Source organism: Nothobranchius furzeri, chromosome 11 (genome assembly GCF_043380555.1).
Source record: "Nothobranchius furzeri strain GRZ-AD chromosome 11, NfurGRZ-RIMD1, whole genome shotgun sequence".
Classification (NCBI taxonomy): domain Eukaryota; kingdom Metazoa; phylum Chordata; class Actinopteri; order Cyprinodontiformes; family Nothobranchiidae; genus Nothobranchius; species Nothobranchius furzeri.
This window is the reverse complement of record NC_091751.1, coordinates 42,332,046-42,354,069: the sequence shown is the minus strand read 5'-3', so window position 1 is coordinate 42,354,069 and position 22,024 is coordinate 42,332,046. Positions and strand designations below refer to the sequence as shown.

At 43.2% G+C, this 22,024-nt stretch overlaps 1 protein-coding gene across 9 annotated transcripts in view; it reads right to left on the bottom strand.

The window, feature by feature from the left end:
* Positions 1 to 869: 869 nt before the first annotated feature.
* LOC107383535 (piezo-type mechanosensitive ion channel component 2) overlaps positions 870 to 22,024 on the bottom strand; it is a 151,287-nt gene continuing 130,132 nt past the window's right edge. For all 9 annotated transcript variants that reach the window (XM_054746758.2, XM_054746779.2, XM_054746762.2 and 6 more), the window contains 12 exons: positions 21,737 to 21,869; positions 21,086 to 21,233; positions 20,798 to 21,009; positions 20,507 to 20,665; positions 19,919 to 20,066; positions 19,626 to 19,814; positions 19,392 to 19,484; positions 19,141 to 19,310; positions 18,788 to 18,907; positions 15,777 to 15,850; positions 15,468 to 15,681; positions 870 to 1,340 (listed from right to left, as the gene is read on the bottom strand). In XM_054746758.2, the coding sequence (XP_054602733.1) occupies positions 1,088 to 1,340; positions 15,468 to 15,681; positions 15,777 to 15,850; positions 18,788 to 18,907; positions 19,141 to 19,310; positions 19,392 to 19,484; positions 19,626 to 19,814; positions 19,919 to 20,066; positions 20,507 to 20,665; positions 20,798 to 21,009; positions 21,086 to 21,233; positions 21,737 to 21,869 (1,913 nt within the window). In that variant the 3' untranslated portion in view covers positions 870 to 1,087. The remainder of the gene's footprint in view (positions 1,341 to 15,467; positions 15,682 to 15,776; positions 15,851 to 18,787; positions 18,908 to 19,140; positions 19,311 to 19,391; positions 19,485 to 19,625; positions 19,815 to 19,918; positions 20,067 to 20,506; positions 20,666 to 20,797; positions 21,010 to 21,085; positions 21,234 to 21,736; positions 21,870 to 22,024) is intronic.

Below are 22,024 nucleotides of genomic sequence, written 5' to 3'. Positions count from 1 at the left end.
AACAGCAGAGCAACAACTTCACACCTTTCAAGACATTTTATTTGCACATCTGGTAATCTCCAATTATTATCACATCGCTTTAATATACAGGCACAGTTTCACATTTCATTCTTCCACGATCTGCTCTCATTAATATGTACATGAACCGAAAGTTAGTCATGGCAAAATCATGCTAAAATGTCCTCTAATGCATAGTTTGGTCCAAAGGGCGTGTTGTGTCAGCCCTTCGTCTGAGGAAGCCTTTCTTCTTTTTATAAACTCTTCTGGATGCATGACTGTGAGAATCACAGCTTTTGATTTTTAATGTCTAAATCAAAATGAAGTGGAGTCTACCACCTAATGATGATGATTCAGGATGGATGTGCTTGGTTGGCAGAACTCTGCAGCAGAAAAAACACCCATGTGCAGTAAACAGCCCACCTGAACACCAACAGTATGCTTCATGCCATTTAAATAGTTTCTACCTTTTCTACAATCCTCTGTTAGATCCACCAAAGCCTACATGTGGTGATAAATACAATGAATATCTGTGAAAACAGCTCTTCCTGAGAAAGATGTGTAATTCAGAATAGTCCTCTAACAAATAAAATAAGGCAAGATCATGTTTTCCACTTTTCGAGTGCCCCTGACCTTTAGAAGAACAAAGTTTCTTGGTCATACGTGTGTATGGGTGTGTGTGCTTCCTTCCTTCAAAACCCTCGGAGGACCCTCAGTATTGCACCGTCCCATGATCCAAAGGTTCCAGTAGGAGAAAGTCTGATTTGTGCTCGTCTGGTTGTGCACCGAAACAGTCAGTGGGAAGCCCTTAAAACAGTGATGCTGCAGCCACTTCCTGCCTCTCTCGACCTGGGAGGTCTGAAGAGCAGCAAAAGGGTTTAAAAATCTCAAGTTTACAGTAGTTTTATCGTGTCTTAGGAAAGCAGCTGCAAGGTTGTGCTCAGTTTTAATAAATGAGACTGCCTCTATTGTTGCTTTTTCTCTTCAACTGGTAAAAAGTACCAGTTTCTGTCACCTGGGCTCAGCTGAGGAGGACAGACTTGCTGCTTTGGGAGCAGATGTAAAAGCGACCACACGGTGTTCCCACCCTTCACTGAGTTTTCTCACGGGTCCACTTGATCATAGTCTCTGGCGAACGGTAAAGGAAAATGAGTTTAGAGTACATGTCCTCCTCCAGGTCCAGCTCACCCGTCTCTCGGACCAGGAAGATGTCGGTGCAGAGCTTGAGGATGCGGTCCACGTTGGGCAGCTCCTCGAACATGATGTTGTGGGAGATGCCACTGAAGAACTCACGAACGAACTTCCCAATGACCAGGACAACGGAGGCGTACAGACCCATGATCCTAAAGGGGAGGAGGACATGTTCAGATTTATTTTACAGATTTCATAAGAAAATTATTCAATGCTTTCTTCAATATCTTCATTATCAATAACAAAGTGGACGGCTGCTAAATTCTAAATAAAGATTTTCGTGAGTTAAAATAGGTGGAGAGGAGTAAGAGCCTTCACTTTGATGTATTTTTATTTATAGTTTAGTTTCATCCATCATATTTCTACACGGATACATAAGAAACACCTTTTTGAGGGAAGCAAGTCTACATCAGGGGTCTGCTACATTTACGATGTTAGAATTAAATCACAACATCAATTTTACCCTTAAAATTAAAATTTATTTTCTACTGGGATTTTTTTTCCTTTTAGGTTTTAAGTTTTAGGGGAAAAAGAATAAGTTATAAACAAGAAAATGACAATCATTCAGAAATTAGATGTTTGTACAGTTGTGCCCGCTGACGTCGTTAGGTCCGTTTATAAAATAATCACAAGCCCCCCATCATTTTAGTTTATTTTATTTTTTTCAGTTAAATTTTTTTATTTGTTCACATCTACATGCTCAACACAATCACGACACGTGTAGTTGGTACATGAGTTTTTTTAGTCTGAAACTGAAATAATAATGAATATAGAACTACACTGTCACACACAGGAACTATCAAGAGAGGACTTCCTCCACTTCCTTAACCCCGACAGCTTTGCTGACAAGTCAGGGGGCAGGGGCGATACAGCAAAACCTTTAAATCGATGAGCAAACCCTGCTCAGCGCTCATGTAAGTCACTCAACATCACATTAGGGCAAGACAGCAACAGCAGCACACCATTAACATTTCAAGGTTATAGTTCAGACTTCAGAGAGAGGAAAATGCTACAGCACCGACATGCTAATGTTAATTCCGCTAGCATGATTACATGCCGCAAATCATAATGAAAAGCTTTGATGTCAAGTAAAATGGTTGGAAAACTCCCCTGAAGTGACATGATTAACGAGCTAGCCAGTTCATTGAGTGACTAATGGGCTCGACACACGGGAGGCGACATCGCCTCTCCTCCATTCATTTTCAACGAGACATGCGCGACAAAGCGATAATCGCGGGTCTCCCTCCTACCAAGCGAAACGCGAAAAACGTGCGTGTGAAATTTTGCGCTCGTGCACGTGTCGTGCACAGGCGACCCAGCGACGCAATCCCAGAAAGTTGAAACATTTTCAACTTTTCATCGCTGTCACTCGGACGAGGACCAATCAACGGAGGTTTCATTCACTGACCAATGAGCGGACAGGATGCTCCGTACACCTCCTAGCAAACATGGAGGAGAAGTTGATTATTATGTTTTATATAGTAAAATCACAAGTAAGATTTCATATAACTCTAACAGCACCTTGTGAAACATCATATCTACCGCTTTATTAACTCTGAACCGCTTAAATAACCTTAATTCCCTCCAACCTGACACAGCCAAGCCTAAGACAACGAAAACCAGTGCACAGGTCTGTTGCCGTCGAAGAGGTTGTCCCCATTGGACGTAAACTAACCTATTAAGTCCTGATTCTGTTCAAATCTAGGCCTTGCAGACGAGCTAGACAGATCTGTCGTGCCGGAGATAGGAGCTGATACGTCAGAACCGAGCGGGAAAACCCGCCGCAGACGCCTGCTTCTCCATTAAAATCCCTTTAGGTAAACATTTTGGCTCTTAAAACCGCCGTGTTTTAGCCAAAAACCAGAGCTCAGCTAAAATAGCTCAGTTCGCTTGTGGATCTGATTAAGTGGAGTGACGCAACCGCGCCTCGCCTCCATTAATCACGTTCCTGTAGCCCGGTGCTGCCATCTACTGGCGGGTTTTTCACCCGGCTCAAAAAGCTAAAAGCTTTTCTCTCTAATTTCTTATTCCTCAAAATAAGGTTTCTAGTGCATCATCACAATGTCATACCAGCAGAACTATCTGGTTTCTTTCCTCATTGGAATGGTAGAGGAATGGAAAGCTGACATGCAGCGGCAGTGTTCCACTCCGAACCAGAAATTCCAAAACATGGAAGAAACGGTCTCATCTCTGAGTAACACGCTGGATGTAATTGAACAAGATCCTGATGTTGTACAAGAATTAAATCTTTCTTCTGTTGATCTGCTTCCAGAACAAATTCTGCAAACAGAGGATAATCCTTTTGATTCTCTCCTTCAGGAAACAGGACCACCTTTTCCTGCTACACTGGAGACCACTTCATCCGCAACAGAAGAAATTCCTGTCCACCCTGGCGTTGAGTCTGCCAAAATATTCTTGGGACACCTAGTGCCCCAGGAGAAAGCTGGTAAATCTCTGGTGTTGGTCAAACTGACCCAGAATCTATCCTGCAATGCACTTCTTGACACGGGTTCAGATTTTACACTTATAACTCGAGCGATGTTCGACCGCATCTGCATTTCTGGAGCGGGCGTCAGACCCCCAGAACTTATTCCATGTTCTGTAACTGTCAAGACTTTCTCTCATGACTTAATCTTGTATTCTAGCTCTGCCCTCCACTTCTCGATCGGTCCCATGACTCTGACACATCCCGTGTACATCTCCGAGCATGCAAGGATGCCTGTCACCCTTGGCATGGACTTTCTGAGGCGCTTGATGCTTTCATTGATGTGGTGAGGGGAACTCTGGTCATGGGTTGAAGAACCTCTGCCCATCGTTCTGCCTCCTGACCTCCACTGTCTCACGGTTGGTAACTCTGAGCCAGGGGGAACAACATGTTCACCACCTAGCCCAGAACCTTTGCCACCACAGATTCAGCTTTCATCAGAGTCACATTCTGTTGATTTCTCTAACGTAGCTGATGCTCCTACCACTGTAGTCAAGCGAGACAAACAACAACTTGTGTTAAAATATCCTGATTGCAATAATCTTTCTCTTTCCACCATGTGGACAGGTAAACACCTTTCCAGCTACATCAGTGGCCAGAAACTCAGCTTTGAAACTTGACTTCCAGTGAACTTCCTTAACAGTCATCTCAACAACTTGACAGACCCTCTTGCCACTCAAGGTAAAGATGTGGGCACCCCATGGTCCCTCAAACCCTTGTGGCACCCTGATGCTGCATCCATCTTTCAACCATCTGATGGTTTTGTGTCTGTTCAACTTGCCTTTTCTATGAATGACCTTGTCAGTCTTCAGTTCCAGGACCCTGCTATCAGCAGGATGATCTTTCACCTTTCTGATCCAGAAGCTCATCTACATCCTTATCTGGAGTTTGACTCTGTTCCTGAGCTGCGTGCTCTCTTTTGTGTTCGTGTCACTCCTCATTCAGGTGTTGTTGGCCACAACAGCGCTGGACTGACCAGGGAATCCATTACCTCTAAGATCATTGATGTCCACAGTGCCTGTATGGTCCCTGCAGCAGAACCACTCCTACCTGAGTTGGGAAAGCCACCTGACCCAGGGGAGGCTGACGCTTGCAGCGACGCTCCGCCTGAGACTCCACACCCTGCAGTGGGAACACCACCTGCTGCAGGGAGAGTTGATGGTGGCACTGAGACTCCAGCTGAAGCCCAGTACTTTGCGGTGGGAACACCACCTACCAAAAGGGGGGCAGACGCCATCACTGTCCTTACTCCGCTACAGGTGGCGCTGAAGACCTCTGCTCCTGCAGTGTGTGATTTACCTACCAGAGGGGGGGTCGGATGTCGCCCTGTACCTCTACTGGCTGACCCTGATCTCTCTGATCGCATCTGTGTGTCGACCGGGGGTCCTCCAGAGAGCACATCTGCTCCGGACCCTCGTAAGGCTGCGCCTGCACCTGTCTATAGCCTAAATCATTCTTGGTTTCAGTCTTCAGGACAGACAATGTTTCTCTTGCTAGTCACATGTCTCTGTCTGATCCTAAACGTGGCTGTGCTTCCTCCGCAGCCTCCTCTAATATGACCGTATGAGCCTGGATCCTCTTCAGGTGTCTCTCTCCGAGGACTCCCAGATCTCTTGATGTCTAACCATCACCTGCTGTTCCAGCCAGTTCAGTCTGGTGGCGCTGTAGCTTTCACTAGTGAGCAGGTTTTGCAGAGCCTTAACGACAATCTGCATGCAGTGTTTTCTTTTCCACAGACAAGTCTGAAGAAACCAGCAGGGGGCAGCATGACTCCTCATGATCTGAGGGCCTCTCATTCTGACCTCAATTTTGACTGCCTTTATCTGACTGCTGTTCCATCCGCAAGACGAAGGACACTTCAAGATTTAAAAGAATTATTTTTAATAAACTCTTTTCACTGTCTATTACAATGTTCATAAATAATCATCAAGGTTCATTATAAATGTATTTAATTACTGAAATGAATTATTATTCTTTGGTTAATAATAATTATTATTTATGATAATCAGTAATGTTTAACAGTGACAAGAAGATCATCTGCACTTATACACAATCATGCAGGACACAGTAAATCAGGTTAAGGTTAACTGCACTCACATAACCTTTTGTCACGTGACAACCCAGAACTTTCTGTCTCTGAGAGGGCGTGTTCCAAGGTATGTTAAATCTAGGGATGCACCGATGGATCGGCATTTGATCGTAATCGGCCGATAGAGCCCCTATCGGTTTTGATCAGAGTTTTCAAAATAGATCAAAGCAGACCAATCAGGTAGGGTTGTCACGGTAACCAGTGTAGCAGTAAACCCCGGTAAAAAAAAAAGTTGACAATAATAATAACCGTCTTGTTTTTAAAAAAAACTATATTATCTTGGTGGGTTTACCGTGGCTGCGGTGTAGGCGCGGTGACCCTTACCAGCCACCGTATCATCTGCTGAAGTTGCAGGACCGGCGGCACATGCACGCTTTGCTGTTTACAACCAAAACTTTCTTGAAGCTAAAGCTGAAATAATGGCCAAAGGAGGAGATGGCAGCGCTCAGGAGGACATTTTTTATCCCTCAAAGAAGACAAAGTCGGAAGTACGGGCATCTTTTGGATATTTGAAGAATGCCGAGGGACAGTTGATAGAAGACGGCTATCCTGTTTGCAGCACGTGCAGAAAAAGTGTCTGAAAGGCAGCAACGCTTCAAATCTCATGACACATCTGCGTGACCATCACCCACAACTCTACAGTCAACGCAAGGCAAGCTAACATTAGCATTTTAGCTAAAATGCGTGATCCGAGGATTTGAGTTGAGGGAGAACGCAAAGAGTCGCTATATAAAGCAGCTGCAGCGCCGCTACCTGCATATAAACTGAGTCGCGGACACCGCCATGTTGAAATGACGCTATGCATTACGGGGCTCCCAGGGGCAGATAAGAGTTGGTCTCTCTCCGAGAATAATTATGAATTTAACAATGATTACTGCCTGATGACATTTTCCCACATCTGCAAAGGTCACTGGAAGGACACACACCAAGGACAATATTTTCCTGATATAGGGTTTATTACTCAAGTAAGGGTAAAGAAGTATCTGATTAGAAGGCTACTTGAGTACTGAGTATCATCTGAACTAATATTTTTAAAATGATGACATCAAACAGACATAAAATCAGAAGTTTTGGGCAAATATTGGTATTTTAAAGACTAAAGGGAAAAAATGTAAACAAATAACAAAATTACAAAATAACACATTTTAGGCAAAATTTAGACACAAACTGAGGACAAAATTTCCTGACATACAGGGTTTATTTAATTGTGTGAAAATGTAGCACGTTAAAAAAATATATACCGCGATAATACCGAAAACCGTGGTAATTTTGGTCAAAATAACCGTGAGGTTAAATTTTCACACCGTGACAACCTTAATACAGACCATTTTAGATTAGGTTGCATTTCCTTTATTCCCAGATTATGTAGTTTGTAGCACTCATTATAATGTAGAAAATTTCTGGCCAATCCACGTGATCGGTATCGGTGATCGGCAACAAAAAACCTGATCGGTGCATCCCTAGTTAAATCTACATGTCACAATCTAATTCGTTAGAATAAGATTACCGGCCGTCTCCTCAATGCAAGTTCAGTTCTTGATCTCACCAAATTCTCTCCGTGGCAACGAGAGTCCAAAGGATAGAGTCGGCCGTTCGAAACCTCTACTAAAGCTTTTCTGTCACGCCGATAGAATTGCTTCAACAGAAACGCCATCTGCAACAAAGCTGATGCTACGAGATTCCTTAAGAATCTGCTCAGATGCAAACCAATTCCACACCTGTGTGCCTGCGACAACTCTAAGACCAGAGAGTCGGTACCACTGGTCTCCCCTACCGGACCGAGTACCCAGAGGCTGAACATCCTCCCTTGACCTCCGGATCTGAACAGAGGGTTGTCTGAACGGTGAGGTAGAACACAGATTGCATCTGGAATGCCTGTTTTATTAAGAAATAATTTAGCTTAACTGCAAACTAAATTCTTTCACCCAGAATGCGTTTTTCTCTCTCCAAGATAAAAACCTTCTGAGTCCTACATTCACACATTCAAACACACACACTTCATGCCTAGTTTCATCCAGACACAGATTGTTTTAATACCAAAGCTTTTATAATTTGTCATTTATGAATAGTCTTTTGAATTGTCATCTTTAAATTGTTAGTAATAAATTCTTAACTTTTTAAACCTGACTCTTCTTTGAAATAAGACACAGATTGGTGCATTTGGTCAATGAACGAGCAAAGATCTCTTTAGATCAGGGGTGTCAAACATGCGGCCCGCGGGCCGGATCCGGCCCGCAAGCGGGTTCAATCCGGCCCGCGAGATGGTTGTGTAAACTTTATTTTCATACTTTACAATGTAGAGTGAAAATAAACTTATCATTGTTAGCAAGTTTTCTCTGTAATGAGTATAAATAAAACAAAGCTGCGCTCAAGGCTCACACAAGAACTTGAATCACATCCTGAAGTTGGCCGCCACTCAGGATGTGACTTCTGATATTGATGTGCTGGTGAAAGCTAAAATATGTAAAATAAAATGAGTCAAATACCGTTAATCCTCTAATAGAGGCCGGTATTCAATTAAAGGCCGGGTCTCCAATTTTGGCCGGTGTCGGAGTCAGCGGAAGTAAATAATGGCCGGTCTCTTATTGTGGCCGGATGGAATGTGGTAACAAGCAAGTATGAGCGTCCCAGCGGCAGGGTTATAGTCCCCAAATCAACCAGCAGGAGGCAGTAGAGGTTCACGCAGACCTTTATTAGGCTTTTTCTTCAACGCTTTGTAACGCTACAGACACGATTCTCTATCACGCTCCTACCACACAGAGTCACGGTGTCAGTTAACCATGCTAATTCAACCCGCTCCACAGAACACACATCACCTTCCCTGTGGCTTACATAACACTCACACAACACGCAAATCAGCACATAGGAACTAGCAGAACGATAGGAAACACATATAACACAATACCCAGAATGCACCTGGCTTACAACCCCAGCCAGGTCATTACACTATCAAGTTCAAAGAGAACGTGCTGATTATGCTGCAGAACACTCTGGAGAGCAGCAGTAGGGGGTGTATGAACTAGTCAACTTCACTATAGTGACTTTTTATGCCTGTCGTCGACTAGTCGCTGTCACGTGATAATGACCGGCAAGATGCAGCCCTCAGAAAAGACAGCAGCCTGCTGTCAGCAGGTGACAAGCTCCTGCGCTCGGGGGGTGGGGGTGGGGGGGGCAACGCGCTGTGCCAGACCGTAGGTACTGACACGCGATCGTTCATGTCGGTTCATTTCCTTTAATGTTTTCTGTCTTTTATTTGCGCCTGATGTGTATCGCTGCTGTGGAGCGGGGCGCATCAACTTGTCCTCCGACGCACCGATCACTGATGCGGCCGGCAAGCAGGGAGCGCTCCGCTGTTTTCGCGGTCGGTAGATCTGCCTCCTGAGCACGGCCACAGTAACAATCAGGTGTCGCCACCTCAAAAACTAATTTAACACGCGATCGTTCATGTCAGTTCATTTCCTTTAATGTTTTCTGTCTTTTATTTGCGCCTGATGTGTTTCGCTGCATGCTGTGGACCGGGGCACATCAGCTTGTCCTCCAGTGACGCACCGATCACTGATGCGCCCGCCAAGCTCGGAGCACTCCGCTGTTTTTGCGGTCGGTAGATCTGCCTTCTGAGCACGGCCACAGTAACAATCAGGTGTCGCCACATTTAACACGCGATCGTTCATGTCGGTTCATTTCCTTTGATGTTTTCTGTCTTTTATTTGCGCCTGATGCGTTTGGCTGTGGAGCAGGGCGCATCACCTTGTCATCCGGTGACGCACCGATCACGCGGCCACCAAGCAGCGAGCACTCCGCTGTTTTTGTGGTCGGTAGATCTTTTAGAACTGCAGTTCAAAGGTAACTCATGAGGTGAATATATATGAACCCAGGTAGCAGTTTTTCTTTAGGATTGAGAGGAGATGCAGGAAGATAATAAACAGACAGGACAGAAAAATAGTCAAATAAAAACAAGTTAGTTTTTGTACCTGCTGTTGCAACAAACAGACGCCATTGAAGGTCATCAGAAGTGAGGAACAGAAAATGAAATAATTATTTTAATGTTTAGAGCAGCAGGAACTCTGAGAGGCTGCAGGCGCATCAGTGAGTTTGGGGCTGCTGCGCAGGGGGAGGGGGGAGAGGGCTGAAGCAGGGGGAGGGGGGAGATGGCTGAAGCAGAAACTACCGTTGTTAAAAGAAATGTGTTTAACTTTGAAAATGTGGGCGCAATTTTAATTGTCAAAAACTCCAGCGAACCATTAGTTCATTTTGCTCAAATAGAAATAGAGGCCTGCCTCTAATACTGGCCCTCCTTCCAATAAAGGTCTGGAGCTTGATGAGCTTGAGTCAAATACAGGCCCGGTCCTGTATTAGAGGATTTACGGTATACTTTAAGTGATGCATGAAACTGATCTTGCCATGTGATCTGTAGGCTCTGAATCACTAAGGAATGTTTTTTTTTTAATTTGTAGATTATTATTTATTTTTTATTTTTCAAATTTTCAAGTACACTTCAGGTGTTGTACTTGTACTACACTGTCAGGCTCCAGCCTTGTCTTATACTGATTGTATTAAAACAAAGAAAACAATCCGAAGTTTTTTTTTTTTTTTTTTACCGGTCCGGCCCACTTGGTACTAGAGCCCCATTCCCACCTGTACCGGGTCGGCCCGGGCCGGGTAGCCCCAGTCGGCCCCAGCCTGGCCCGGTTGATTCCACACATCCTTGCCTTAAGCCCATGTGGGCTGATTCTACCCACCAATCAGAGGCTTGCTCTAATGGAAGGTGTGAATGGGCTGATTCTACCCACCAATCAGAGGCTTGCTCTAATGGAAGGTGTGAATTTGCTGTCAGCAGTGGGCGTGTTGGCCCTGGTCGGCCTGAAGCAGTACCCCTCGGGAAGAGGGCCGAGAATGAGCCTTGGTTGGCCCGGGAAAATTCCAGGCCACCCAGATATGTAAACAACCTACGCTACCCGGCCCGGGCCGACCCGGTACAGATGGGAATGGCCCATAGATTTCCCTCAATGTGGCCCCTGAGCTAAAATGAGTTGGACACCCCTGCTTTAGATCTTCTGAATTAATAAATAATATTTTGCTATTAATTTAAATCTTTTAAATTAAATATTAATCTTTTGATTAAATATAGACCAAGCCAGTTGGTGTATGAACTTCTATCGATTATATAAATATCCGTGGATATATATATATAATAAAAGTTTCATTGCCAATTCGTTTGATCTTTCTCAGAATTTACCAAAGCTGAATAGCAACAGCGTTAAATTCTAGTCATGTAGATTAACAACGCTACAATAAAAACACAAATACTGACTCATGGTCAGTGATGTGAAGAATAAGGGATAGCATCATTTGTCACTGAACCAGCATACAGGTACAACGACATATAGTTTTAGTACAAACATACAGCACATGAAAACCATCAACAGGAAACGGTTTTACTGTGGACAAGCAGCCATTATGGGAAGAGTGAGAAAAATCAGGCCCTACCCCGGAAAGAGGGAAGAGTTGGTGTTCAGGAAAAAACCTCAGATGTAAAAGCACATATTCAGACAGTCACGACATAAAAGCACAAGTGGTAAGAGGGAGGGGTGGGGATCCCCTTTGCACCGGGAGGGTTTGCACTCATCCAGCGTGCACTCCAGTCTCCACAGCTCCGAGGTGTGGAAGAAATTCAGGGAATGACTGAAAACATCGAGTCCTAGGTGGTGTGTGTGTGAGAGACTTGTGTGCATGCGTGAAGCCATTTAATGCGTGAACTCATTTCAAGTTAACTTAACAAAATAAATTACCCTGTCGAGAAGTTTACACACCCCAGTGATTTTGGCCTGTAACATGCACACAACTCGACACAAATTGATTTGTATGGCTGCCTAAGGTAACCATCCTCACCTGCAATCTGTTTTCTTGCAATCTGTGTGTTATTCTAATAAGTGTGTGTGTTTTTTTTTAGCTCCGGACAAACCTTTCCATCTTCTATCCAGAGATGCACTGATGTTTGTAGTTTCTAAGTCATGGGGAAAAATAATTGTCCCTGTATCTATGAGAGAAGGTGACTGAGCTCTATAAAACAAGGAAGGGATATAAAGAGATATCCAAGATACTGATAATGACAATCAGCAGAGTTGGAACTCTGACAGTGAAGTAGAGTTTCTGTTGAAACCAAACTACGGTCAGGTAAACCATAACAAAATGTCTGCAACAACTTGCAGAAAAATTGTTCGCAAAGCAAAGAAAACCCTCAAATAATGTCTGCTGACATTCAGGACTCCGATAGAAAGTGGTGTGGTTGTTTCCAGAAGCACAATAAGGATGTACTTGAAGAAAAACAGGCTACACGGATGAGTTGCCAGAAGAACGCTATTACTACGAATATGCCCCAAAGTATCACGCTAACAACATGCCAATCAGAGACAACCCTCAACATCTGGAACAAGGGCATTTGGAGTGATGAGACCAAAACAGAAATTTTTGGCCACAACCATAAACGTTACTTTTGAAAGGGACTTTTTGGACTTTTGAAATTTTATGCTCGCGATTGCCCCCTCAGGCCAAAAGCGTAACGGCAGCTTCAATAGTAGGCTCGTGCACGAGGCGCACATGCTGTATGTGCACACTCCTTAATGAAAATAACAGCTGAGACAGGAGGACAGAGGACAGGAGAACACGCAGCTAATTAATTAAATAATTTGGTTCTGCACCTTTCTCTTCAGCACACCCGACAAAGGTTTATGATGGGTCAGTCCTCCTGCATGCTCAGATCATGCCCTTCCCTTGCTTGAAAAATAGTTCCAAAATGAAAGTTGAACCCACATCTTTTTATCCGTGAATTCAATGCTGTTCGGCGAGTCTCAAATAAAAATTTGGACGTCTTATTACTGTAAAAATTATATCATTAATGTAAAAAATAAACTCCAATTAAACTATGTTCATACCTGGAATCAAACCCAGGTCTTCTGCATGAGAGTCAGACGCCTTACTAGGTGAGCTAAAGCGCCAATGACATTCTTTCTATTTGTAATATTTATATCCTTGATGACAGCTGAAACAACGTCAATTCAAAGAATGGTTCGGAGTGAAAATGGCTATTTTGTTGCTAATTTGCAGGAAATATCTAGAAGAAAGTTCTACAGAAAGTAGCTAAGGGACCTCAGAAATGTAGTTAGTAGGGATGAGCCGGATACTTGTTTCAGACAAGTATCCGGTACGGATAAAGCATTTCTGACGAATACGAGCATGACACGAGTAGACCTCGTAAATATCTGTAATCGTGCTGAAGGAAAATCCTCATTGGGTAATTGACTGTCTTCACGCTCTGTGATGGGCCAGTCACATAGAGCGCCCGCCCCTCTCTACACACAAAACTCTCTAGCCGGCTGGGAGCGCAGTCCGTCCGGCTCATCCACGCACACACACACAGAGACAGTAACGGATCTCGCTGTGATTGCTTCACTGTTGCTCACGTTTCTTAAGTGCTCCCTAGGTTTTCTTCAGCTCGCCTTTTTTTCGGTTGAATATTTAAAGTTACTTTTTTCGTAACTTACATGGTGCATTAGACAAGACAGAGCTGACGTGCTGCATCAGTCACTCACTACCTCCACTCCGGTCTGGATTTTTTTAACTCCCTCTCTCTCCCTCTCTATCTCTCTCTCTCTCTCTCACACACACACACACACACGCACACGCACACGCACACGCACACACACACACACACACACACACACACACACGCACGCACACACACACACACACACCTCAATCAACATTGTTTTGTTTAACTTTGTGTGGGAAAATGCCAAGAACGTTAAGAAAAAAATCAGTTTAATCAAATTAAAATTAAAAAAATATATATAAAGTTGTGTCTGGTTCTAGCATTTCATATTTCCTAGTTCCTACTGCATGAGTTCAGATGTATTAATTCATGCACTTAAATATTAATGTTCTGATTTTATTGAAAAACTTGTTTTGTAATAGTTCCTTTACTATTGTGATCAAAAATATTTAGTCTCTATTCTGAGGCTGCTCTGTAAATAGTTTTCAAATAAACCACACACAAATCAACTTCTGATCAATCCATATCAATTTCAGACTTAAAATAATATATTGATGTAAACCACGCCCACTTCCGGGTTATGCCACGCCCATTCCGAGTACAGATACAGATAATTTAGTTGGTTGAACAGATACAGATACAGATAGTGGTGTACTCGCTCATCCCTAGTAGCTAGGTTCATCACTAGGCGTTAGGAACAGCGACAAAGTCGCTGAAATGGCACTGCCTCTCTCTCTGCTGCTAAAACTACTGATAGCAAATGCTACGGGCTATGCCTGAGCGTGAATGCGCATGAAGCAGCCTGCTCGACCCGAGCATCTCTCTTTTTCTGTGATTTTACAGAAAAACAGGCAATCACAGTAAAAATGCCAGGGCTCATTCCACAGGACCAGGGCATTGCAGGAGAATGTATGAAGAAGAAATTTATTATTTCTATACATGTCTTGACTGTCAAACTTCCTTATAGTCCCTTTGAAGAGGAGTCAAAAAGGTCTTTTATGAAAAATGCACAATTCCAACGGTGAAATATGGAGGAGGTTCCATGATGTTTTGGGGATGTGCGAGTTACCGAAGCTCCGGAAACCTGATCAGAATTGATAGTAAAATTATTGCAGCAGCTTATCAAAAAATACTGGAGGAAGGGTCGCACTTGGATGTTCCAACAAGACAATGATCCGAAACACAAGGCCAAGGGGACCTCTCTGTTACATTCGTGCAGTTTTTTTAATCCAGTTTCATTTTCTTTTGTTCTTCATTATACAGAGTGATAAGGGTTTGTTGTTACCTTTGCTGACATGTTCCGACATTTCACTACCGCCTTCGTCAGAGCAACTGCCGGCTGTTTGTGGCGTCACTTCCTTTTATCCGCGGGCAGAAGAGGACGATATCGCCCTCTGCTGGCCGCACCTTCTTTTCTGAACACTGTGTCCCATGAGTGGTCCAGGATGTAAACTCCTTCGTCCTTGTTCATGGTCCTGTGTCCACGTCTCCTCATCTCAATTGCTTCTTTGATCCATCTTTTGAATTTCCGTTTGTCTGTGTTTTTGATCCGTGTGTTCTCCCGGTCTATTTTATGATTTTCTCTTGTGCAGTGGTCTGTTATGGCTGATTTTTTATTGTACTTTCTGCTTCTTTTTTTTGCTGCTCTTGTGTGTCTTTGACTTGTTTCTTTCTCACACTCCTTTTTATGTTCTCTTCAAGGGACATGCTACGGGCTCCAGTAGAATAAAGTGAAGGCTCTGGAGTGACCATCTCAATCACCTGACCTCTGTGGGGAGAGCTCAAACCTGCTGTTCGTGACAGACGGCCCATGAATTTACAGGAACCGGAGGCTTTTTGGCAAAAAACAAGCGCCTTTACCATTTGATTATATACAAAGCCTACACAACAACCACTAGGTACTCCAAGCTGTCACTGATGCTAAGGGGAACATACACACTGTTAGGAACTGGGGTGTGGAAATTTTTCTATAGGGTCATTTGGTATTTTATGCCATAAATCTTTGCTTATGTAATTTCAATTTTTGAGCATCTCTGGAGACGTATTCCTTTCTTTTGTACCTTCAGCCAAAGCCACTCAATGTGCAGACTAGAGAAACATGTCCCTATGCAAAAAATAAAATTCAGACATTTCAAAAGAAGCCAGTCAGTACAAACCCGTATCCAGCCAGGAAGCCCAAACTAGGTGGGCTGACTTGGTCGCTGAAGATGTAGATCTGCAGACCCACCTCCGCGTCTGTCCTGTTTGTGGGTTTTACCATGTGATCCATCAGGCCCGGCACCGTCTGGTTGACGGTCCACCACTCCTGAACTTGATCCGATACATTTGTGGCTCTTTCCAGGTGCAGATTTATGTCAATCATATTTTCACCTGCAAAGAAAACAAAAACAGTGATTAAAACCAAATGTGATATTCATAAAATGGCTGACATATTTAGATGAAAACATTGTTAGAGAATTCATCACCAAGCTGCTCAACAGGTGTGGCCTCAGAGTCGCTGGGAGCTCGGATGTATCGCGGAATGATTTTTTCAATGGTTCTGCAAAAGAAGAGAAGCTCAGTTTGTTGATTTAATGCTAATTAACTTGATCACTTGACTGTAGTCAACAGTGATGTCGCAGATAGAAACTCAGAAGTAGTACCTTTATTTATAAAGCACCTTTTAAAGCCCACCAAGGTGCTCTACAGCTATAGCAAATTAGCAATTACATAAATCATAAAAATCATAAGAACATTCAAAACAGTTAACCATTAAACACATCACTATCACAAAGCAACAAAAAGGGAAGGCAGCATCAACAAACGTCAGTTATCCCACAGAACCAAAAGCCAGAGAATAAATGTGGTTTTTAGCTGGATTTTAAAACCCGTCAAAGATGAAAAATGTCTGATATGCAAAGGAAGCTCATTCAAGAGCTCATTGTGAATGCACTGTCTCCCCTCGACCTCAGCTGAGAAGCAAGAAGAAAAATCAAATCAAACTATGAAATAATCTGTTAATGAATCCTAAAAGACACGGGCAACCAATGCAACTATTCCAGAACCGGAGTAGTATGATCAGTTTTCTTCTATCCCCGTTAAAAACCTCGCTGCAGCACTTTACACCAACTGGAGATGGGATACCGCCATCAGACTAACCCCCAAAAACAGAGTTACAAAAGTCTAACCTGGAGGTAATGAAGGCAACTGTTTGCAGATGTTGTCTAGAGAGAAACACCTTTACCCAAATAAACACCTAAGATGAACGAATGCTGATGACATTGTTGCAAGTCCGAGCAACCAGTCAAGGCTTAGAAACAGTGGTCAGGGACAAGGGTCACACAAGGGTCAAGAGGACAAGAGTTCAGGACTTGCTGGTGAGGACAGAACTAGGCAAAGGGTCAAAAGACAAGCTGTCTTCTCTGGATCCACCCATGGACACACCCCTGGGCCCGCCCCTGACTCCACCTCTGGCGGGAAAAGAAGGAATGGCATGGAGTGAGGAGAAGCCCAGCTGGACCCAGGAGCTCTCAGGAATGCTGGAGGAAGATCTACAATTTGCTACCAATATGAAGATTTATGACCTGTGCTCTCATTCCAGGAGTGCAGCATGTAACTTTTGTGCCCTCATGTGAATACTGCATGTAGTGAAATGATACTAAATGTCTTATGTAGAGCTAAAAAAGTGTATCTGGTAAATGACCCCTTGACCTAAACTGTCAGGAGAGAATGACTTGTGACTCTTACATTGTTTAGAGCAGTCTCAGAAGTGATATAAAAGGATGCAGCTCAGATCGAGCGGGGCTTCGTTCTTGGGGAGATTCTGAGAAGACAGGAGCTAGTGTAAACTAACTCTTATTTAATCATTTTGAACTAATTCCTCCGTGGGGGATAGCAGTTGTTTTTTATTTACCCATTTTTGTATTTTGATTTTGTAATAAACCTTTTTTGAAAAAGAAACATAATCCTGATTCTTTCAGGTTTTCTCTAAAGCTTCACGTTTGGGGCCCTGGCCATAAATTGCACAGAGGTAAGCATGTCGAAGATCGGTCTCTGAATTATCAGGACTTACTTTACAGTTTATAACAGAATAATATAAAGAAACCTTAAGATAAGGGAAGTTTTAACTTCCTCCTCCTTGCGAGTAACGAGTTGTCTTAAGGGCGATAAAAGCAAAATATTCGAGGTTATTTTGGCTCTGATTGCAGGTTGAAAAAGTCTAATCAGCTGGAAGGTTGGATTAATAAATAAATTGATAAACTTATGATAGCCTGATCAACTAACATAAATCATTTTATAGTTACCAACCTCCCACACAAGCTGTTAGAGGCGCAATTAATTCCGGGTAGCCCAAACAATTGCTGAGAGGCTTGGCTTGCCTCCAGACTTCTCTCTAGTATCTTAACCAAAAGGTAACGAGTTTAAAAGAAGTGTAGCACTCTGGGGCTGGCTATTCGTGCAAGTCATTTCACCTTTAAAATAAAAGACAAGATTCTAATTAGATAGTCCAAACCCGGATCTAGTACGATTATACTCGTCGATACACCCCCGAACCCTGATGGATGCACCGTCTCATAAGTTCTAACGGAACTGGGTTTTAAAGGAACCGGTAAATGGGACGGGCACGCGACAACATAACCCCATTAATATGCCCATTAAAAAATAAGTCATTTTCAATGTTTACCCCAAGATTGAGCACAGAACTTCTCATACAGCGGAGTGAGATTGCCAAAATCTAGTCTTTTGCTTATTAAGGTTCAAAAAATTATTTTTGTGTTTTTTCAGACAAGAAGTCAAGGAGCCTTCGAATTGAGTGGTCATCAGAACAACAACACATAGAAACAGCTGGCAATCATCAGCACAACAGTGAAAGGGTAAATGGCCTGTATTTGATATAGCGCCTTGTAGAGTCCTGGAACCCCCAAGGCACTTTACAACACAATCAGTCATTCACACGCTGGTGGGGATGAGATACGATGTAGCCACAGCTGCCCTGGGGCACACTGACGGAGGCGAGGCTGCAGAGCACTGGCGCCACCGGTCCCTCCGACCACCACCTGCAGGCAAGTCAGGTTAAGTGTCCTGCCCAAGGACACAGCGACAAACTGAGCGGTGCTCAAGCCTGCAACCTTCCAATTATGGGGCAAGCACTTAACTCCTGTGCCACCATCACCCGATTTTGTGTTAGTGAATACTAAAGTTTCACAGAGTTTTCCCAAAGGCAAAATATACAAAGAAAATGACAACTGCCCCAAAATTGAGCCCTGGGGAACCCCATACGGCAGATTTCCGGTTTCAGAAGAAAAAATTTCCAAGCCTCACGCACCATCCTACGCGAGACAGCCTGAACCAATCCAGCACATACTCTGATTATTCCACACAAGACGAGTAAGCAGCATGATGCATCTCATGATTAACTGAATCAAAAGCAGCAGTAAGATCTGACAGGACCAACAGTACTCAAGGATTCAATTACAAAGACGAAGGATTTACTTACACGTTCGAACGGCTCCCGTTCCCACTTAGAATCTCAACCAGAGCCCGTTTAGTTGCCTCATCTAGAGCTTTAACATTTTTTCCAGATGCCGTTTCAGCTTTGGCACCAAGAGTAAAATTCCTGAGAGCAGAAAGCAAAAGTCTGAGTCTGCACAGATGTCACAATCTTAGATGCAACAAATCAAACACCAAAGGTTTTAATGAGATTATGCAGATAAATTTGGTCTTTTTATTGTTTAACATGTTTAAAATGTGCCACAACGACTCATTTTATTTATTACTCACATCATGAAGAATGGAAAGAGCTGTTTGGAGTCTGGAAAGAACTTGATAGGAGTATGTGTCATGTTGTACCTTTGAACAGTCCAGGACACGGAGATGGGGAATTCCTCCTTCGACTTCAACATTTCGATCAGGGTGTCTCTGCTGGGGGGACTGATGGTCCACAGGGAGTTAGAGCTGCCTTTCAGGTCAGCGATGATTAGATCCTCTGGGAAGTAGCTCTCCAGCCACTCCATGGCTGCCTGTCCACAAGCAAGCAAACAAGACAACCTCACATCTTCTGCCAGGGTTACGCTTGTACAACCCAGTGACTGATTTCTTACATCAGAATCTGAAAATATCCTCTTAAACTTCATAAACTGGTCTTCAGTCACAGTTTGAAGTTGTTTTTGTTGAGCACTCATGGTGAAGATGGGCTGTGAAAAGAGAAACACAGTTTTCCTTTAAAGACTGATTAAAATGTTTAGAAAGGACTTTTTAAAATTAAGTTCTTGGTCACAAATTTACTAACAGAAGAGCATCACATTTGTTTTTTGTTCATGAGGCCAAATTCTCACCTGAAATCCAGCCAGGGTGATTTTGACAGACACGTCCAGCGGAGCGTTGACGACCCCGGCGACCGATTTCACCAGAGACATGAAGAGTAGCGGGAACCAGACGATACAGATGAGCAGCATCACGATCATTCCGCCCATCCCGTACTTTACTACCTTCTTCTTCTTCTGGCCTCGTGGCTGGGGGTACCTCTGCAGAGGGGCGGAACAGAAACCAGCAGGTGAACACAATCTAAGAATGACTGTGAATACTTTTGGAAAAAGGTGTAAATCTATGTGAAACCACCAATAAGCACCTTCTCAGATTCCCTCCAGCATTTCAGGATGAAGATGTGAGCATATATGTCCTCCACACAGATCCAACTGGACAGGGACAGAGAAGTGTCGGTCCAAACCCAGTCCATGACCGCTCGCAGCTCCGTCAGAAAAGGGATGAGGCGAAAACTAAACAAATTTACATAAGTGATTCCGTTAAATTTGAATGGAGGAGTAATTTGATGTGTTGTTCTATGTATTAACCCTAACCCTACACTTTTTTGTTTTAACCAGCCTGATATTTAGTGCAAAATCATGTTTATTTCTTATTAAACCTAATAAGCAAGATAATAAATGGACGTTTGTATCTAAAATAACTTTTTATTTATTACATTTGAAAATGCAAATGTTTAAAAAACTAAGAATGACCTTAAATTACAGTAAATCAGCTTATAAAATAAAAACAAGCTTATACCAGACTGAGTTTTGACCCCACTGGAGCAAAAACAAAAGATAAAAAATTTTTTTGGTTTATCTAAATTTACATTTGAAAACTTAAAGCCTCCACTGATGTGTTTTTAGACCTATTTTCCTGTATTTCTCATCTTAAACTTCAGGGAGAAACTCACCCTTGAAACAGGAAGAGGTTGACATAATTGTAGCTCTTGGTGAGGAAGTTTCCCAGAACGCGGGTGGGGTAACCGCAGCGGATCTGATAGGCCGACAGCCCAAAGTAGATGCACTTGACAAAATACCACATCTGAGCGACCTTATTCTCACTGAAACGCCTGTGAGACAAAAAAAAAAAAAAAAAAAAAAAAAAAAAAAAAAAAAAAAAACAGGGATGGATGTCAAATTTACCAAATGCCAGAGGGAAATAATTTAAGTGTTGACGTTCATGCTGAGCTTTAGGATCTCACTTTTCTGTGACACTTGGCAGGATAAAGAACATCCAGAAGTGGATCCCAAACACCAAGATCACCTGGAAGATAACCTTGCCCGTGACAGTTTTTCTGAGGTAAAGGGCTCGGTCCACCACCATGGTGCCAAACTGGATTAGAACCATGACCAGAAAGGGTCCCGGCACCTGATCCTCCGACAGCGACGACGTGATGTCTGCCGCTGAGTGTTTCTAATCAGAGTAATTAAGATTCATTTGTTTTGACACACTTCTGATTTATTTCTACACGTATAATTTAAAATCTTACACCAAAAGCCCAGAATCCGAACACAATGATAATAAAGTCAACGGTGTCGGAGAGGAACATCAGAACGTAGACGTCTGTGACGGCGCTGTAGTCCGGATGGATCAAGTTATAGAAGAACTGCTTCATGGGGAGGTAGATCTCCAAAAACCTGCAAAAAGGAGACATTCACAAACCCCGAGGTCTGATGAGAAAAACATTTTATACACGTTTTATTTCCGCTGAGTTTCTCTCTGCACATCGAGGTCGATTGCTCAGGTCTGTTGAGTGAACGGTGTTTGTAAGATAGTAAAATGAAACGTAATGCCATTAGTCAGAAAACCACAGGAGAAAAAAAACTTTGAGCCGACTTACTGTTCTAGCCATAACATCTCAGAAACCACTCGTTCCACCGTGATTACATTTAGATGAATAACCAGCTTTGATGGTCTGTTGCAGCACTTACAAAAATGACACTGAACGGCCTGACGGGAACGCTGTAATTAAAGGTCTAAACTTAGCTCCATAAAAGGTTTTAGCTAGATATGATGCGTACCTTACATCATCCAGCCAGAATATGTGCTGAGCACACCTAACCTGGAAGCGAGGAGTCATGTGAGCTAAAAAAAAAAAAAAAAATCAGAGCCACCTCAGATTTTGATGTGTCCTTCGTACCGCTTTATGATGAAAGCTCTTGCTTTGAAGAGCTGCTCCCTCAGTTTCTCTACGATCATCTGCTTCTTTGTCTTTTGGTGTATGCTGGCCAGGCTGCCCTCCTTGCAGCTGCTGTTGCGGGAAGCGGTACTTCCTGTGGAAACAATTTACATTTAAGCTGTAAGCGCTGTCAGCGCTTTGTTTGTCCATTCTGGCCATGTGAAAGCGCTCTATAAATAAAGTTGATTTGATTTGATTTAAATGAACCGAGACGAGACATTGAGTCTGATCTGCACAAACATGCTGATG